The sequence below is a fragment of the Lampris incognitus genome, chromosome 13 (assembly GCF_029633865.1).
Source record: "Lampris incognitus isolate fLamInc1 chromosome 13, fLamInc1.hap2, whole genome shotgun sequence".
NCBI lineage: Eukaryota > Metazoa > Chordata > Actinopteri > Lampriformes > Lampridae > Lampris > Lampris incognitus.
Genome location: NC_079223.1, coordinates 15412445 through 15432200, shown reverse-complemented (window position 1 = coordinate 15432200; position 19756 = coordinate 15412445). Strand labels below are relative to the sequence as shown.

General features: G+C 40.7%; 1 protein-coding gene across 2 annotated transcripts; it reads right to left on the bottom strand.

Moving 5' to 3' along the window:
- Positions 1 to 13275: 13275 nt before the first annotated feature.
- LOC130122747 (glutathione S-transferase P-like) lies at positions 13276 to 19453 on the bottom strand. 2 transcript variants are annotated; one of them, XM_056291752.1, is made up of 7 exons: positions 19279 to 19453; positions 18841 to 18876; positions 16600 to 16706; positions 16388 to 16475; positions 15413 to 15516; positions 14895 to 14996; positions 13276 to 13598 (listed from the first exon to the last, which is right to left on the bottom strand). In XM_056291752.1, coding segments are annotated over exons 1-7 (627 nt in total). In that variant the 5' UTR covers positions 19280 to 19453; the 3' UTR covers positions 13276 to 13409. The 2 variants fall into 2 exon arrangements, with proteins under 2 accessions (XP_056147727.1, XP_056147728.1); XM_056291753.1 differs by lacking the exon at positions 19279 to 19453 and adding an exon at positions 19076 to 19094.
- Positions 19454 to 19756: the final 303 nt, after the last annotated feature.

Sequence of the window (19756 nt, the reverse complement as noted above, 5' to 3'; positions counted from 1 at the left end):
CTGTAATGGACTATGTCGAGCAGGTGTCCTTTCTAAGTTCGGTATCGATATGGTGATCTTGGGGGAGTCTAAGACCACCAGATCGTCTGAGGAGGGGTGAACCGGCCCAGGTCGGAAACGAAGCAGGTCAAAGCCCCCGTACTGTCCAGTAGTGGGATCGCACCAGTGAATAGATGTTGCAGTGCAACCTCAGCAACACGTTGTTACCCAGCCTTTTAAATCTTCTCACCAGAGGCTGACATAAAAATCCACATCCCAAGCTGATATTTAGTTTAGTGAGGGTAAAATCTTTGGCAAAAGGGGTGAATGACTGTCAAAGTACAACACTGATTTTAAAAGACAAATTCTCTATTAATGGACACTCAGGTGGTACAGTGGACTAAAATGCTTGTGTTTCAGTGCTGAGGTTCACAGTTTGAATCCTGGTTTTCTCTCAGTCAGTCATAATAAGGAGTGTGACTGGCAACACTGTCGGGTGAGTAGAAAATAATATCCAGAATATGACTATTAGAACAAAATAACATAAGCAAGCTCTTTGAAACAAAGTATTTGTTACATATTTTGACTATAAAACAGAAATATTGTAATAATTTCACCATTGTAACTCCCGCTGGGCACTGTGGTGCGTGCCTGTAATCCAAGTCACAGAGAGGTTGAGGTTGATGGTTTGAATGTGCTGTGGACCTCTGTGCTGTAATGCAGCGTTTCCCAACCGTTGTCCTCAAGGAAACCCTTTCATGCAGATTTTCATTGTAACCCTGCATAGGTAGCCCTGCTTGTACTTACTCAACCAATCATCTCACCGCACTTAATTATGCAAGGTGTGCAACATCTGACATAATTCATTGATGATTGGTTGAATAACTACAAACAGGTACCTATTCAGGGTTGCAAAGAAAATCTGCAGGATAGGGGTTCCTTGAGGACTAGGTTGGGAAACACTGCTGTAATGGACTATGTTGAGCAGCTGCCCTGTCTAAGTACCTGAGCTTTCGGATACTTCTGTTGAATTTGTTAAATGGTATCTGTATCTGCTAACTTGCAGCAAAAATAGATACTGAGGTGATACAGTGGACTAAAACACTTGTGTTTCAATGCTGAGGTTGGTAGTTTGAATCTTGGGTTTCTCTCAGTCATTTATTATAGGCAGTGTGACTAGAAACACTGTCAGGTGGGATGAACATTTCTGGAATAGGATTATGAGAAAAAAATTACAAGCAACTATTAATTTTAGTCTGGTTGGTCTTAACATGGAAAACCTGTCTCACTGATGGAAACAGTGCCTCCTACTGGGGGTAGAGCACTTGTTCATCCTCTAATGAAGGTCAACCATGGTAGGGAGACTATGGTTATCTTTGCTAATGATGGTTTACTGGCACAGAGACAAGCCATGGTTCTCTGTTTAAAGTTATCCCTTTACAAGGGAAGGGCTTCAGAAAAAAGCGGTGTTCAATAAGAGTTGGCTGTTTTCACACAGAATGGACTTCCACTCAGGTATAATATATTCAAGCACAACATGTGTGAGTAATTATAATTTTTGATTTTTCAAGAAATAAGTAGATTTTGCGCAGTCTACTACTGAAGTCTACTGAAGTTGATGGTTTGAATCCTGGTTTTCTCTCAATGAGTTATCATAGGGAATGTGACTGGCAACACTGTCAGGTGGGAAGAAAGTAATACGGGAATGCAAGTATGAGAAAAAAAATTACAAGCAACTGAATTTTAGTCTGGTTGGTGTTAACATGGAAAACCTGTCTTACTGGTGGAACCAGTGACTCCTACTAGGAGTGGAACACTTGTACATCTCTAATGGAGGTCAACCATGGTAGGGACACTATGGTTATCTCTGCTAATGATGGTTTACTGGCACAGAGACAAATCGTGATTTTCTGTTTTAAAATGAATACGTTATCACTTTACAAGGGAGGGGTTTCAGAAAAAAAATGGTGTTCAATGAGACTGGGCTGTTTTCACACAGAATGGACTTCCACTCAGGAGTATAATTTAATTCAAGCAGAACATGTGTTATGTTATGTGTTATGTTATGTTATGTGTTATGTTATGGATGTGGTGAGGGAAGACATGCAGGTGGCTGGTGTGACAGAGGAAGACGCAGAAGACAGGAAGAAACGGATGATCCGCTGTGGCGACCGCTAACGGGAGCAGCCGAAAGTAGTAGTAGTAGAGAACATGTGTGAGTAATTACAATTTTATTTTTTCAAGAGATAAGTTGATTTTGAGTAGTCTACTATCGGCTTCAATAGAGCAGGAACCACGAATAGGGACCCAACAAAACCCAGAATGGGTTTATAATGTTCCCCATGGCATCAGTGAGATATGGATTAGTTTCCATTTGTTAAAAGGCAGAATTAAACAATTTATTTGTCATTTCCACTAGTAGTATTGACCTTACTCTTAGAAAATTGTATTTATTAGGCTTCACATCTTGACAATGAGATAACAGCATTGTGATATTCTCAGCTGTGTATTGTAACTCTCGCCGGGCACTGTGGCGCGTGCCTGTAATCCAAGTTACAGGGAGGCTGAGGTTGGTGGTTCGAATGAGCTAAGGAGCTCTGTGCTGTAATGGACTATGTCGAGCAGGTGTCCTTTCTAAGTTCGGTATCGATATGGTGATCTTGGGGGAGTCTGAAACCACCAGATCGTCTAAGGAGGGGTGAACCGGCCCAGGTCGGAAACGAAGCAGGTCAAAGCCCCCGTACTGTCCAGTAGTGGGATCGCACCAGTGAATGGATGTTGCAGTGCAACCTCAGCAACACGTTGATACCCGGCCTTTTAAATCTTCTCACCAGAAGCTGACATAAAAATCCACACCCCAAGCTGATATTTTTAGTGAGGGTAAAATCTTTGGCAAGAGGGGTGGCCAACTGTCAAAATACAACACTGATCTTAAAAGACAAATGCCTATTAGTTTTCATGATTTAAAATGCACAGTAGAACAATTACTTTTGCCCTTTTTCTTGCACTTTACTGAACACAAGTGCCTCGATTTCATGATGGAACCACAGGGAACTTTTTAGTTAGCAAAATGGTCAGAATGAGGTGTTATTTGCTAAAGCTTTTAAAAGATGTACATATCAAATTAAAGAATGGCATCTGTATTTGTCAACTTATAGAGGAACTGGACACTCGGGTGGTACAATGGACTAAAATACTTGTGTTTCAATCCTGAGGTTTGCAGTTTGAATCTTGGTTTTCTCTCAGTCAGTCATCATAAGGAGTGTGACTGGCAACACTGTCAGGTGGGGAGAAAATAATATCCAGAATATGACTATTTCAATGTCACACTGTCTCAGTTCCATATATGAATTATTTGGTTGATGTTATTTACTGGAAGAAAAAAAAGTGTTGCCTCATGAATATCTTGTGAGCAACACTATTAGAGAAGTATATTTAAAATGATTCACAAGATTTATCCTGTCAAGCTATGTATGAGAAAATATAAATAAGATACTTATATGCTGCTGTACAAAGGGCAGTTGAGGACAGACAAACATGGCAAGGACTGGTTGCGGATTCAACAGCGATGGCCTAATGACCTCTCGAGAGGTTATGGGATAGGTGAGGTGAGGTGAGGATGTTATGTTGTTGTATATGTTGAAAATTTATAAATAAATAATATTTTTAAAAATTGCTAGATAGCTAGCTACTTACATTAATCTACAGCGTCTCCATTGGCTTGTGTGACGCACGCAAGCATAGACTTTAATGAGGACGCGAGCCACTGCAATGAAGCAGGCAGATGAAATATTCAACTAATGTCAAGATTAAGAAATGGTATGATCCACTTTATGGGTGTCTGAAATCGTATTACTTTCAGGTGTGAATATTTATTGTAATATTTACAATTACAGGTAAGAAGGATATATAAACGTTTCAATCCACCAGACAGACCAGTTTTTCTTACCTTTTTTGGGTCCGAGTCTAAGCTATAAACAAGCTGTCTGTTAACAAGGCAAGTGGCTTAGATAACATTACTGCTGAACACCTTAAATATGCAAGTCCGAGGTTAGCTCCTCTCCTTGCCATCTGTTTTACTGGCTTTATGGTCCATGGCTTGTTACCAGACTCAATGTTGTCTGTACTGTTAGTGCCAGTCATTAAGGACAACGCTGGTAAAGTATGCAGCCTAGAGAACTACAGGCCTATAGCTCTAGCCAGCATACTGTCAAAAGTCCTAGAAAGAATACTGCTGGATAGAGTGTATGAATTTATCAACTCCACAGATAACCAGTTTGGTTTTAAAGCTAAACATGGCACTGACTTAAGTATATATGCCTTAAAGGAAATTGTAAACAAATACAGAGGCCAAAACTCATCTGTTCTTATGTGTTTTATTGATGCTTCTAAAGCTTTTGATCGTGTTAATCATAGAAAGTTGTTTGTTAAATTGAGTCAAAGAGGGGTCCCTAAATACATTGTGAGAATCCTGGCTTATCGACCCACCAGACTGTGCAAGTGAAATGGGGTAATAGTGTTTCAGCCCCATTTGGGGTTAGCAATGGTGTCAGACAAGGGGGAATTCTGTCTCCGGCTCTCTACAATTTATATATTGATGATTTGTCCAAGCAGCTGAAAGCCTGTAACACTGGGTGCATGACTGGCAATACCTTGGTGAACCATATTATGTATGCAGATGACCTTGTCATTCTTAGTCCCTGTAGCGCTGGTCTCCAGCAGCTCCTTGATATATGTTCTGTGTATGGTGTGGAGCATGATATCAAATACAATGCTAGTAAGAGTGTTGTCATGATCTGCAGAACCAAAGAGGTCAATCATCTAAAATTTCCTGATTTTAAATTGTCTGATAATAATCTTGTGGTATGTAATAAGGTGAAATATCTTGGGCACTATATTACTGAACAAACGACAGACAATGATGATATTTATAGGCAATGCCGCATGATGTATGCACAAGCAAACACTCTGTCACGCAAGTTTGGTATGTGTTCAGTTAGTGTGAAGATGTCTCTGTTCAGAGCATATTGTACAACACTCAATATTGCACACCTGTGGTCAAACTATAAAAAAGCAAGCTTACAGAGGCTCGAGTGGCTTATAAGGATGCCATGAGAATACTGCTGAAAAAAAGACCTAGATGGTGTAGTGCAAGTGACATGTTTGTGGCTGCAGGAGTCAGTACCTTTCATGCTCTTCTAAGAAATCTTATGTATAAATTTATTTGCCGGCTTATTGACTCTGATAATGTAATCATCAACAGTTTGACTAATATAAGATTCAGTGCCACACGCTACCAATCCCTGCAGTGGGACTACTGGTATAGCTGCCTTCTTTTAACGCACTGACTTGTTCCATTTATGTAATTTTATTGTGTTTACTCTGTGTACTGTCTAGGGTTTGTCTTTTACCTATTTGTCTTTGTCTGTTATGGACCCTGAGTCTGCAATAAAGTTTTGAATTGAATTATTTATGGGGTCATACCCCAATCCCCCCGCCCCCCGTAATTCAAACAGTGATCTCACCTGTCCATCGTAACTCTTGCCGGGCTGCGATATTGTGAACCCTACATAGCCCTCGCCAAAATCCCGTACCCTGTCCCAAATCTCGCGAACGGACGCCGGATTTCCGCTGCGTTGCTAAGGAAACAATCAACTATCAACTCGGTGCGAAGCAAAGCTAACGTTAGCTGTGCTCTCCTCTGTTCATGATCCTCATTGCTCATTGAAACTTGAGTAGTTTCGATGTCTGATACTTCATTACTTTTACCCAAGTAGCCTATAGCTTTTCAGCAGGCCTTCTTTATACAACACTGTGCACTATACACTATAGGCCTAGGCTAATAGTAGAAAATGTAAACTTTCTGGTAAATGAAGTGAAAGACATGACTAGGATGTTTGTCTTATGATTTAAGTGTTTGCCCTGAAAACGAAATTAAGCAGGAAGTCTAGATTATTTTTGGTTTTGATTAAAAATAATCAAAATATTAAGTTACATAACTTATGAATCGTCTAAAAAGTGAACCATGGGGTTGAAATTATGATTGTGAGGGAAAGAATAGCCTTAAGTTGACTAACCTAACAATTTTAGGTTACAAGGTCTGCCTCTGCTCCTTGGATACGTTATTGGTATTATATTAATGTTGATTGTGGATAACTTAGACAGGTTAAATTGTGGATGTACAGCGTTTCCTTGATGAGCGCTAACCCCATAACAACATATTTTCGCGTTGCTACGGTGGCGCACACGTGACAAAGCCAGAAACGGGATTTTGGCGAGGCCTATGTAGGGTTCATAATATCGCTGCCGGGCTCTGTGGCACGTGCCTGTTGTCCAAGTTATGAGGAGGCTGAGGTTGGTGGTTCAGATGAGCTTGGCAGCTCTGTGCTGTAATGGACTGTGTTGAGGAGGTGCCTTGCTCGTGGATACTTTCGTTGGTCATCCACGTGATTATTCTGATAATTTAAAGAAAAACGACGGAGCTATTAGATCCTTGTTTCAATGTCAGACTGTCTCAGGTCCATCGATTAAAGAGACAGTGCACCTATATTTCGCGTCAGGTGCGCCGTGGCTCTCGACGGTTTCGTGTTTGTTAATTGATTGCACGGTCACTTTTAATGGGGTTTAATGCACACTCTCCGCGTTCCGTCTCGGTCATTTCCGGGCAGCGCCGGAAGTGATAATGACAAGCGACAACAATAGCGAAGCAGTGGCGCTTTTCAATCTCAGAGTCGGGGTGGGTCTTCCTAGAATCGTAGCGCCTGGATGCTACGCAGGGCGTGTCTTGCCCAGGAAAGCAGTGGGATCCCCCAAACTCACGGTAAACGACGTTTGTCGCATTATCCAAGAAGCATGCCATGCGTCAGTTACCAAAAAGGAGAAGGGCTTCAAACTTTCCCTTTCAATCTACAGCCACAATTACGAAGGTAAGATCCGGACGTGTAATGTTAGCACCTAGCACGTTTTTGTACTAGCCAATGCTAGCGTAGTGATAAGTTGCTGCTAGTGTTATGTTTCTATGTGACAATCACTGTTACATTTTCCTAACGTCATTGTCAATCTCAGTTGCAAACAAGGATTAAACAAGAGAACTATCCATTAGCGCTGAGTGCTCTAGATCTATGAGGAAACGCCAAAAGCCTCCCAGTAAGGGGAAGTTATCCTGCAGGTTCAGTGCAGACTGGTTCATGAGACAGGTTCCTGTTCGTCAAATCAGTAAAGTTTCTGTGAATCATATCACTGCTGTGAATCTAATACTGTTAAAGGCTACTGTAGAATGATGAGCGGTCAGGCACTGGAGAACGTTTAATAAGTTTATTCATTGGAACAACAGAACCGATTGCTGACGTACTTCCTGTAGCGGTAGTAGGCGGTTACCTTTTATTTATTTATTTATTTATTTTGTTTATTTCGAACGTTAAAAAAATTAAAACGTATAATAAAAGAAAAAAAAGAGAAAAATGTCAAAACAAGCAAGCAATATCATCGTCAAACATTTGTTTTAAATCTCGGCAGTTCGAGAAGGAGTAGGCAGAAGTTAAAAAAAACGTTTCTAGTCCTACCCCCCTTTTTCTATTTTAGTATTTCAACAGTGAACTGTGTGACTTAAATGAAAACTCAGTCATCTACCACCAATGACCGTGACGTCTATCTAGTAAACCATACAAAGGTCATTCTTTCAACACAACAAGAACAAAGCAAGTGCAGAGCAACATCAAAACAACTCAAGAACAACTCACACAAGATGTTACAGCTCCATCCCATATCTGTTCAAAATATTATTTTTAAGGAGTCTTTTAAATTTGATTATTGATTCACATGTTTTTATTTCATCACTGCAATTGTTCCGTATCCGTAACAGCCACCGTACCTTAGTACGGTGGCTGTTACATATCAAACATGTATTGGAACAAATACAATGTTCTACATACTTTCTCTTTAGCTATGCTTCCATTACTAAGAACACAAATTATTATCTGCAGGCAAGTATAACATTATCGTCCTAGCCATTACAGGTACATTACAGGTCCGGCATTAGCCCTTGGCTTGTGAACATGTGACCCACGTAACTGACTTCCTTCAGTCTGAATCTGTACTTATTTGGGTTTAGCCTTAAGTTGACTACACGTGCTGATCAAGGACTTTCTTGAGGTTTTTGTCATGTTCTTTCTCGCTGCTTCCTCCGACAATGATGTCATCAACTATCACCTATCACTGTACAAGGATATCCAGTGAAAATTTGCTCCATTGTGTGCTGAAATACTTCACTGGTGCTGCTTATGAAGACCTGTGATCCAGTGGTATTTGCCAAAAAGAGCTTTTGGAACCTAACGTTGAGAACACAGTGGAGTTTGGCATCTGCGCTGCTACTTCCTCCACAATGTGCATTGGGTGATGTGTGCATTTGAGAGCTTTGTTGAGGTCCCTTGGGTGAATGCAGAGGCATATGTCATCTGAATTTATCTTGTGGGTAGCTACCATTGATGATACCTATTCAGTAGGTTCTGAAACTGGGGAGATGACGCCTAGACGTGTGTACTACTCTACTACTTTTGGCTGCTCCCGTTAGGGTTTGCCACAGCGGATCATCCGTTTCCATTTCTTCCTGTCCTCTGCATCTTCCTCTGTCACACCAGCCTCCTGCATGTCATCCCTCATCACATCCATAAACCTCCATTTGGCCTTCCTGTTTTCCTCTTTCCTGGCTGCTCCATATTCAGCATCCTTCTCCCAATATACCCAGCATCTCTCCTTCACACATGTCCAAGCCATCTCAATCTTGCCTCTTGCTTTGTCAACCTGAGCTGTCTCTCTAATATAATCGTTCCTAATCCTGTCCTTCTTCATCACTCCCAATGAAAATCTTAGCATCTTCAACTCTGCCACCTCCAGCTCTGCCTCCTGTTTTTTCGTCAGTGCCACCGTCTCCAAACCATATAACATAGCTTCTCTCACAACCATCTTGTAAACCTTCCCTTTAACTCTTGCTGGTACCCTTCTGTCGCAAATCACTCTTGACACTCTTCTCCACCCACTCCACCCTGCCTGCACTCTCTTCTTCACCTCTTTTCTGCACTCCCCATTACTTTGGACAGTTGACCCAAAATATTTAAACTCATACGCCTTTGTCGCCTCTACTCCTTACATTCTCACCCTCACCATTCCACCGTCCTCCCTCTCATTCATGCACATGTATTCCATCTTGCTCCTACTGACTTTCATTCCTCTTCTCTCCAGTGCATACCCCCTTCTCTCCAGGCTCTCCTCAACCTGCACCCTACTCTCGCTACAGATCACAGTGTCATCCACAAACATTATAGTCCATGGAGAGTCCTGCCTAATCTCGTCCATCAACCTGTCCATCACCAATGCAAACAAGAAAGGGCTCAGAGCTGATCCTTGATGTAGTCCCACCTCCACCTTGAACCCATCTGTCATTCCAACCACACACCTCACAATTGTCACACTTCCCTCATACATATCCTGCACCACTCCTACATACTTCTCTGCAACTCACGACTTCTTCATACAATACCACACCTCCTCTCTCGGCACCCTGTCCTGTCATATGCTTTCTCTAAATCCACAAAGACACAATGTAACTCCTTCTGGCCTTCTCTATACTTCTCCATTAACATTCTCAAAGCAAACATCATATCTGTAGTGTGCTTTCCTGGCATGAAACCATACTGCTGCTCGCTAATCATCACCTCTCATAACCTAGCTTCTATTACTCTTTCCCATATCTTCATGCTGTGGCTGATCAACTTTATACCTCTGTAGTTGCTGCAGTTCTGCACATCACCCTTATTCTTGAAAATCGGTACCAGTATGCTTTTTCTCCACTCCTTAGGCATCCTCTCACTTCCAAAATTGTGTTCAACAATCTAGTTAAAAACTCCACTGCCATCTCTCCTAAACATCTCCATCATCCATCTATGTCATCAGGACCAACTGCCTTTCCACTCTTCATCCTCTTCATAGCTGCCTGCACTTCCTCCTGACTGTTTCTGTTGCTACTGTGATCCTGTCAACATAAAACGAGTCATCACTGTCATCTGAGAGTTCTGCTGTGTCAACTTGATTTACAGTCTTTTTAGGTCTATGTCTGTGGTAACTTTGTGATAGCTTTGTATAGATTTGCAGCATTGCTTGTAACAATTCCATTTGTTACACTTGTTACACTGCTTGCCAAATGCTGGGCATTTGTCCCTTTTGGCCTTGTAGCTGCCTCCACCGTTGCTACAATTAACTATGGGCTGAGTTACAAGTTCTGTGTTTTTTTTTCTTCTGCTTGAAACCACATAACTTTTTCCTTTGTTTTGTGTTGCAAGCTGTCTACATTTGCTGAGTTTTGCCTCGGTGTAGTCAGTGTCTTTGTGTGTTGCTGTCATTTCAACTGCTTTGGCTAAAGTCAGTTCACTATCACACAATAGAAGTTTTCTCATGCTATCATTTATTATGCCACACACAAGTTTGTCTTTTATTAATTCGTCATGCAAGACTCCGAATCTGCAGCTTTTTGCTTTGTTTTTAAGTCACTGACATAAGCTTCTATGGTCTCACCTGATCTCTGATTTCTCGTATTGAACTTATGCCTTTCCATTGTGACATTTATTTGATGATTGAATAACTCATGGAATTTCCTTTTTAGGCACTCTGGGCAGTGGCGTCATAGTGGGGGGGGGGGGGCTTCCAGGGCCCAGAAAGGGGGTGGGGGCTAGGGAAGCCTGGAATTAAAAGTTTGTTTTGGTTTGCAAATTTTTATTTCTAACTAATTAATGTCATAACATCAGCTAAAATTGGCTCAAGACATCAGTTGAGGGACTTAAAGAAAAATGGTTTAGTCCATCCCTTACGAGCTTCTCTCAATGCAGCTCATCTAGTCCTGTCACGAGTGACTGCTGATACAAGCACAAGCACAGAGTCATGTCTTTCCCAAAGAAACCAAAGTCAGGGTTCCAGAAAATTGAAAGCTAATTAGCAAAACAATTGGACTTTAAAGATCTAATCAATGACTTTGCAAACAAGAAGTCCCGTCAGTGGGCATTTACTGTGGAATAAACATCATGGGTGTCAGCATCAGTATCCTAAGATGCATCAAAGTTTGAAGTGATACTATACATTTTTTTCAATCACTGTGAGATAGTTAAGTTGGGTTAAGGTTAGGTTAAAATAGATTAATGTATTGTGATTGTAAATAATATACAGTATGCTATAACTAAAAAAAGTGATGCGTGAGAGACAAAAGAGGAAAGGGGCCCACAGAGACTGCTTATGTATAGGGCCCAGAATTTTCAGTGGGGACAATTATGCAGCGATCATCTCCCTCGCCGTCAGTCACAGCTGGCGCATACACAAACACACGCTGCCGCTCGATGGCTTCTGAGATGGCAAGGTTCAATAAGATGAACGCTCGAGTGCGAGCTGGTTTAACTGAGTGTGCAGCTTCAATAAATGTCATATGTTCAAAAAGTCTCTAGCTAAAGTCATGGAATCTGTCACCGCACAACTACAAAGTCCAGAGCGCTTTCTAGATATGGAGTTCTTGCCTTTACAACAGACTTCAATAGAGAAAGCCAGAGAATATGTGGCGTGCCACTCGAATGAGAATTACAGCAAACACACAGGAATAGAAATAGGCACCCTCATATTGGAAAAGGATATGACCTCTCAACAACAGCAAGTCAGTCCACCTGAGTTCAAGCCATCATTTGTCAGGGGTGATGCCAAGCCATAAACAATATTATATATATATATATTTGTTTATTGAAAACTTGTTTTTGTTTAAATGCAGGGTGTTAAACCTGGTCTGGTGAATGACATGGTGATTCTTTCAGCCAGACCTTAGGAAAGGAGACTGGTAGAAGGCATCAGGTTATTATTATTAAAATATATAATCTTATTAGTAAGAGATCAGATATCTTACTAATGTCTGTAAGATATTCGTAAGTACTAATATCTGTAAGATATTAGTAAGAATTATCTGCTACATTATAGGATAACTTTTATTTTAGCATTTATTGGTAGTATTCATACTGTCAGTCGATCAAGCAAGAAAGTCCAAACCCGGTCTTTTCACACAAATAAAAGTCTTTCTAGTACTCCTTAAATGCAAATAAGGTATTTCTTAATTTTCGGGTGTTTCATTTGAATGTATGCTTTAGCTTACTTTATGCAAACAATGAGTTCATCTTTTTGCGTGAGAATGAGTCATTTTTTTGTCTTTTTCATAGGAGCAACTTGTATATGTATAAGGGAGTCAGTTCACCTCTGCCTGAACTTTCCATGCTCAGGGTGGACGAGGTCTACAGTGACCTTTCCTCTCATAACAACTATGGCCATAGCCGATAATGTGCTTCTGGTAGAATCTAAGTTCGTCCACAATTAGGTCCACAATTATGAGGATGAGGCTCATCCTCATAATTGTGGACGTAACTTGATATGTACAACGTGAAACTTTTCACTTGTTTGCTGGTAGGTGCAGGGGAAAGTTTGGCGACAGTTCTGTGCATGTCGTTGACATTTATCCAAAGTAATTCTTGCAGGCATCGCGAAAAATCTGCCATTGTCAATAGCATACACCAACAAACAGGAAACTGATATGACTGGCACAGTAGAAACCGGAAGTCAGTGGACTACAGTGGGGGGGTGGGACAGTAAATGAACGGGGAGGAGGCACTACAGTGACGGCAGATATAAGGAAGGATAGCAGGCATGGACACAAAAGTGTGATTTTCTAGAATTGTGGAAATTATTCATTCTTGGAAAAAATATCAGAAAGGGAAGATGTGCCAATGACATAACACAGGACTCATGTAGTACATGGTGCTTCCTGTGTAGCTGTGATGTCCTCCGTTAGCTGGGAGAATTCATTATCATGAGCTTGATCTGGTGATCAAATTGTGTTAAAGGTCCAATCTGTGATTTATCTGATCATATCGAAGGAAGGTATATTTACATTCATAATCAAATAGTTTGAGCTACAAATGTAAAATAATCATGTGTCTTTCTCAGCAGTTGGTAACAGAAAATGTGGGTCTTTTTGACTCCAGTCTTTACAACCATTAGAGATGAGAACAAACCTTTCACAGCATCAGAAAACATTAGAAACTCAGATTTGGTTGTTGTTTACTGTTAGTCCTTGTATTAAGAGACCTGTCAATCAGTCTGGGAATGACACCAGCTTCCTGTCCTGTGGTTTGTCGTTTGGTAGCAAGGCCACACTTTGGTTTACATTTGGATTGAGGACTGTAGCTTTATGACGCAGCGTTTACAGACACACATTACAATGAATAACGTATATTGTCTACCTTTATTGTTCTTTTTCAAAGTGACTTATTACAGTACTGAGTATAAAACTTGATCTTCTACAAACATTTTATCAACTTTTTCTGTCAACATTGAAGTAGGACAGAAATAAGATCAATTCACTGTTTTCCGTTGCCGTTGATAGGTAATTTCTTGTAGGCGTCAGAGTCCAGGAAGGACTTGATTTTTGGGCGTGCCGACATCTTTTCCACGAAGCTCTTGAGGGCCGGGAAGTTGTCCAGACAGGACGGATCCAATGTGAGGTGGTTTAGCAGAACTTCAAACAGGCTGTAGTCCACCAAAGAAATCTGAAAACGCAAAAAAAAAAAAATGATAGAAAAGACGGATTACAGGAATAATTAACAAGAAATTAATTCGCCAAAGTCAGAAGTGGTCCAAAACAGCATTTATTGTAAAGTCTGTAAATCCCTTTAAAAGGTCATTGGTGAAGTCCGTGGTGAAGAAGAGGAGCTACAAATAAGACGGGCAGTTTAAGTCAGTCAGACTACTGTCACACACAACACAAAAAAACACACCCACATCTACATTGGTAACATGCAGCTGACACGAACACAATGTCTTACAAGTTAAAAACTTTCCCGTCACCATACTAAGGGCTAAAACTAAAATTAAATTTAACACTAGAACGACCGGGATTTCACTCCTACCTAAAACGACCATAGGACCACCGGATTTTAAACTCTATATTCTGTCAAGATAAATACCTAATTGAGATATTAATTAATGCATTGCATATGTTAGTATGTATGTTAGGGAACGACTGATGCCAAAATTAACATTTTGACAGCTATAATACTATTTTTAAACAATTTAAACTTCAGAAAGACATGGTCAAACTTGAATAGCAAAATTGAAAAAGTGAAAATATTACCAGAAAAACAAAATGGAAAACGTATATTGCTAATCTAACAAACATAACATGGCCTATAAAACGTGAAATGTAAAAAAAAACGGAAAATAACCACTGAAAAAGTCCTAAACGACGACTGGAACTTAAAAACTACTAGAACGACCATGGGCTGTCATTTTGACCGCCACGGTTTTTCAACTCTATATTCTGTCAAGATAAATACCTAACTGACATATTAATGCATTGCATATGTTAGTATGTCCGTTAAGAAACGACTGACACTAAAATTACATTTTAACAACTTTAATACCATTTTTGAAACAATTTAGAATAGCCACTGTCCAACACCTGTAAATACGGCAATGCATCGGTGGTAGTCATGGTGCGTCCTTAACGGCGTCTGTAACCAGACATGTTGGCAATAATCAAAAATCAGGTTTAGATTATTTCTCTTTACTGGAGACCGCTAATGTGTTTCGCGAAGGAAATGATGCGACCAACACACGTCATAGATAGTGACATGACGTGCACGATCATGCGCAAATTGACCGCTCATGGTCATTTTAGGTAGATCTTATCATAACTTTTTTTGTGCACAACGTTGTTAAACTTTGAAAATCCAAAACGGTCAAAATGACCATCTTGGTCGTTCTAGTGTTAACGGGTAGGGGGATTTGTTCATGGATTTATCTGAAGCCACATGTTCATCAGGACACATTCGGGCGGTTTTTACCTTGTCGCCAACCAGGAAACCCGTTTTGTTCTTCGCCATCACAGCTTCAAACTTGGAGAGGGTGTTCGGCAGATCTTCAATGTAAGCTGCTTTTCCAGTTTCCTGTACAAAGAGACAACACTGTCAATGATATAATCAAACAAAATAAGGTTTTTATCCAATATATAAACTTTTTCGTATTCATTCTGAAGTTATTTTACATTGTTTTGATCTTTAATGATGGCAGAAATAATTATTCTACTTCAAGCTTAAAATTCTTCTGTTTTGTGCAAATTGGTGTCTTTTCTGTTTTTATGAGCAAATACTGCTGCTGAGGGAATAACCGAATGATTTTTGTGTTTAAGACTGAAATTATTTTAAAGTGTGTGGAGGCCCTAAACCTTTCCAGCAGACCATTACCTTTTTAATACATCACATGTCCACATAATATCAACTTAAAGTGAAAGAATTCTGGTTAAAGACTGCTTATTCAGTATTGACTTGATGTCGGTTTCTGCGTTTTGGATATTCAGACTTGCATATTCTTGGTAAATCAGCTTGACATATTTGAGGCGCAGGTCCTCCACCCCATCATTCATCATGTCGATGAGGGCAGACTCCTGGGCATCCTTTCCATAGGCTCCTGATTTGGGGAGAGAAGAAACAGGGAGACATTAGCCGTGTTCCCATCACAGCATTTGGTTGTGCACATTATGAAGTAATACATTACAAACGGAACTGAATTTGTGAAATGAAAAAAAAGTAATGTGAATAGCATTTAATCACATGATCGTCTGTTTCTTCATCTATAGACCAGCTACTAAACCTCCTGTGATATTAAATGTGAATGCTACAATCTTCTATATGCTAAATGTTCTCCATATATGGTAAAGATTTGATTGTGTAGCTCTGAGAAAATGCTATGCGCCATATGAGTCGTGACTGCTTTTCTGAAGCATAAAATGACAGTAAATGACTCAGATTTCAGAATCTGCTGAGAGTCGTAATCCTCAACAGACGATACAGCTATCTTGATGAACGATATCGAATGAGTACGTGAGGAAACGCCGTGAATCCACTGCCTTTCTATTTCAATGTCTTTTTTGCTTTGATTTGTTGTTGTATTTCACATCACTGGAGACACTCAAGGACAGGATTCAAGTTTTGATGTCACAATAGTTTGTTTTCATCACACAAATCCCAGAGTTCAATTAAAAATTAATGTGATCTTGAATGCACAGAAAGCATTCACGTGCAGGTCACAATTTTTGGCTGTCACAGATTTTGGTGCAAAACCAGCAAGATAATTCAGCAGTATTATGCATATTTTGTAGAAAGAAGACTGATGTTGATTGATAGGTTGCTTGATATTTGTTGATAAATTGTCTATGCGAGTTGCCAGTGAAGCAGGTGCCACAAAGTTTTCTGGTTAACAATGATCAGATATCCCCTCCATGATCTCTGATATTTCTTGCCTGCAGCACCGTGAGGAAACCGGCTGCAGAAGAACTCACCGTGGTTGCGACCCAGATGCCTCAGAATGGCGTTGGATTGAAATAAGACCAAGTCACCGTCTTGGAACTTGGGCAACTGCCCAAAGACCTGGAGAATACACCGGTAATAATTTAATCCCCTCTAATTACTATCAGGAAAAACTTTGCATAAAATCTTAATTGAAATGACAGTCTATTTATTACAAAACCATAACACACTACCATCCACTCACGCAGGTATTTTTCAGATCTCCTTTCTGCCAGTCCCCGAAGGAGACCACATTCTCCTTCCACTCCATGCCCTGATCAGCCATCATGATCCTCATGGCACCACAACGCCCTGTGGCACACATCACATGGTCAAACAGGTTTGGCATTTGTTATGAAGAATGCAGCTCATCCAGACCTCTTCAAAAGTAGGTATGTCTGGCCTCTAGATATACACAAAGTCCACCATAATCCAGCGTAATTTATAGTAAACATCAAAATATGAGTATGTATCTTTATGGCTAGTAGATATCATCATATCATGACTACCAAAAAATTACATGTAAAATATCAAGTAAGTAAGACCTTACAAACACACACACAGCCCAACTCTTATGGGGGAGGGAGGATGGATTATATACATACACATACATCAGTTATCCAAACTGCTTCTCAGGGTCGCGGGGATACTGGAGCCTATCCCAGCAGTCATTGGGCGGGGAAACAGCCTGGACAGGCCACCAGGCCATCACAGGGCCATTATTTGAAATTAATAGCAATATTCAATTAATCATAATATTGTGTTAAAGGTCACACATTTGTTGTTTGTCACAAGTAGTAGACCATTTTTGTGCTGGCTCTTTCTACCGACTACCACAAGTATATTTCAGACCTGTGGGAAACACTGCACATATTACACAAGCAGTGGTGTGTGTGTGATTATTTATATATATATAGGCCCTGTGATGGCCTGGTGGCCTGTCCAGGGTGTTTCCCCACCTGCCACCCAATGACTGCTGGGATAGGTGCCAGTATCCCACGACCCTGAGTAAGGATAAGCAGATATATGAGGTCTAAGGACCTGTTAACGCCCCATCCCGGCAGACTACACTCTCACCTCCAGTCTTCTGCTAATGAAGCACTCATTGCTGTGCCGTGTATCTGCTAGCCGTGTATTTGAATGCATTTGTCTTTTCTATCCGGTTTTGTTGATTGGACCTTGCCGTCTTATCGAGGTCAACATCAAGGCAGAAATAACACAAGACCTCATTATCCATTCACAGTACTTGTGTTCAGTGTGTACTACACTGTGGCCGGAGGCGGTTTTTAATCGGCCATGACCGGATTAATCAAAACCACCTTTTCAACAGTCACACTAGTCACCGCTTTTCTATTTAGCAAAAACACATGAGAACACATGAAGAATCGTTTGATGGCATTAAAGAGGACAGAGAATAAGATTCAGCAAGTCAGGCTAGCCTTCCTTAAGGATCCCTTCCAGATAATAAAACCTCCTTCAGCAAAAGAAGAGAAAAGTGTGAGAGTGGCAAACAAAGACGAATAACCCCAGAGAAGAAGAAACAACCTTCCTCCAACCACAATACTAAACAGAAGTCTTCAGTTTAGATGTGAAGAAAGCAGTCAAACATAAAGTCTAAATTCCAAAACTATTAAAATAAGGTTTACAGAAAGGTCAGCTAATATCGGTCTTAAGGTTGTGAAGGTTTCCAGAGCGCTGCAGGATGACACCACGTTATCCATCACCAGTATTCTTATTTGTGTAACCGTGTTCATCAAATTTGACTGATTGAACGAATTATATTACCATCACCAAACCTCTTTCCAAGTGAAATCCACAAGTCTGATTGCGTGTTTAAATCTTAAATATGATTTTGGTTAATCAATTGTCAACATGCCAAGCTGACGCAGGATGAGTTAACTAATGCAGGTGTTAGATATTCATCTTTATTGATTTAATATTTCCTTATTCTGGCCTCTTCTAATGTATTAAATCTCGTGATATTCTGGCTGGTTTGTCCCAGTCAGCCATAACTATTGGAAGGACTCATTTAAAAGAAGAAATACCTGGAACAGTCTGGTCACTTCATTAGTTTCTGTTCGTTTAACGGCAGATCATATTCATCTGAAAAGTTGTATTATAAATCTCTTTCGTTACTTAAAGTCTCTTTTCTCAATCTGTGCAATATTTTTTTTTCTTTCAAGTCTTGAAATAAAATATTACATTACAATCTGCTGAATGCAAAATGTAAGAATCTGAATTCAAAACCCTGCAGTGCAGCTCGCCTTAAATCTCTCCTCGTCTGTTCCCTCTCTCGTTGACATCTATTGACAAGATTCACATTTCCCTGTTAGATGAACCATGTTTTATTCAGTCTACCCTGCCCTCTGCTATGCTCAAGCCAGACACGATGGTTTCTTATGTCATTTCACTTGCAGGAAAAACTTGTACAGTAGATTTGATTTACCTCTGACTGCGAAGTAGGTGATGGTGTATGGAGGCACTGTGGAGAGAGAGAGAGAGAGGGTTCAGAAAACAAAGGTTATGTTTGGTACCTGTGCGGATACGTGTACGCTCACACATTTTATACATGCAAGTTCAGACGTGCAGTTTGTTTTTTTTGCTCTCATTTCATAAAGCGGAAGTCTTAGCGGAAAGTTGAGCCGTCATTCGTGTTACACGAGAGGCACCGACGTCTTAACTGCGTTTTTCTCCCTGTTCCGGTTCCCGGGTGGCGCAACCTGCAGATGTCACAGGGTCGGCGTTGCGTCTGATCCGAGGGTCTGCGTGCAACCCCGCTTTACCGAGCGACGTGCCAGAAATCCAACGCAAAAAAGTATCGCTTATTGTTGTATTTGTGTCGTGTCTGAGTGTAGCAGATCCGGGTCTGTGCTGGCGGACTTACTTCTTCCAGATCACGCAGTTCGCTTCTCCTGGTGTAGAAAAACGACTCGGGTCGTCTGTTTTCCGCTGCAGACTGGATGTAAAGACGGGGTCAGGTGAACAACCAGAGGCGTGAACCGACTTCCTCCTTTCCGCTCCCGACGTCGGATCGTGACGGATTTGTGCCGAGTCATCGTGACCGACACGCAAACCCGCCTACGGACCGTGACGGACATCTTGGGAGAGAAGAAGAAAAGGGCGGGGCTAGTCTTCTCAACTGCGTAACAGAACATATTGAATGGATGATATAAATAAAATAAAACATAAAATGTTTTTATAATGTGAAAATATGAAATATTAATAAAATAATAAAAAATGGCTTCAAGCCCCGGATGTTCTCCCCATGCCTGGGTGGGTTTCCTCCGAGTGCTCCGGTTTCCTCCCACAGTCCACAGACATGCAGGTCAGGTGAATCGCTCGTACTAAATTGCCCCTAGGTG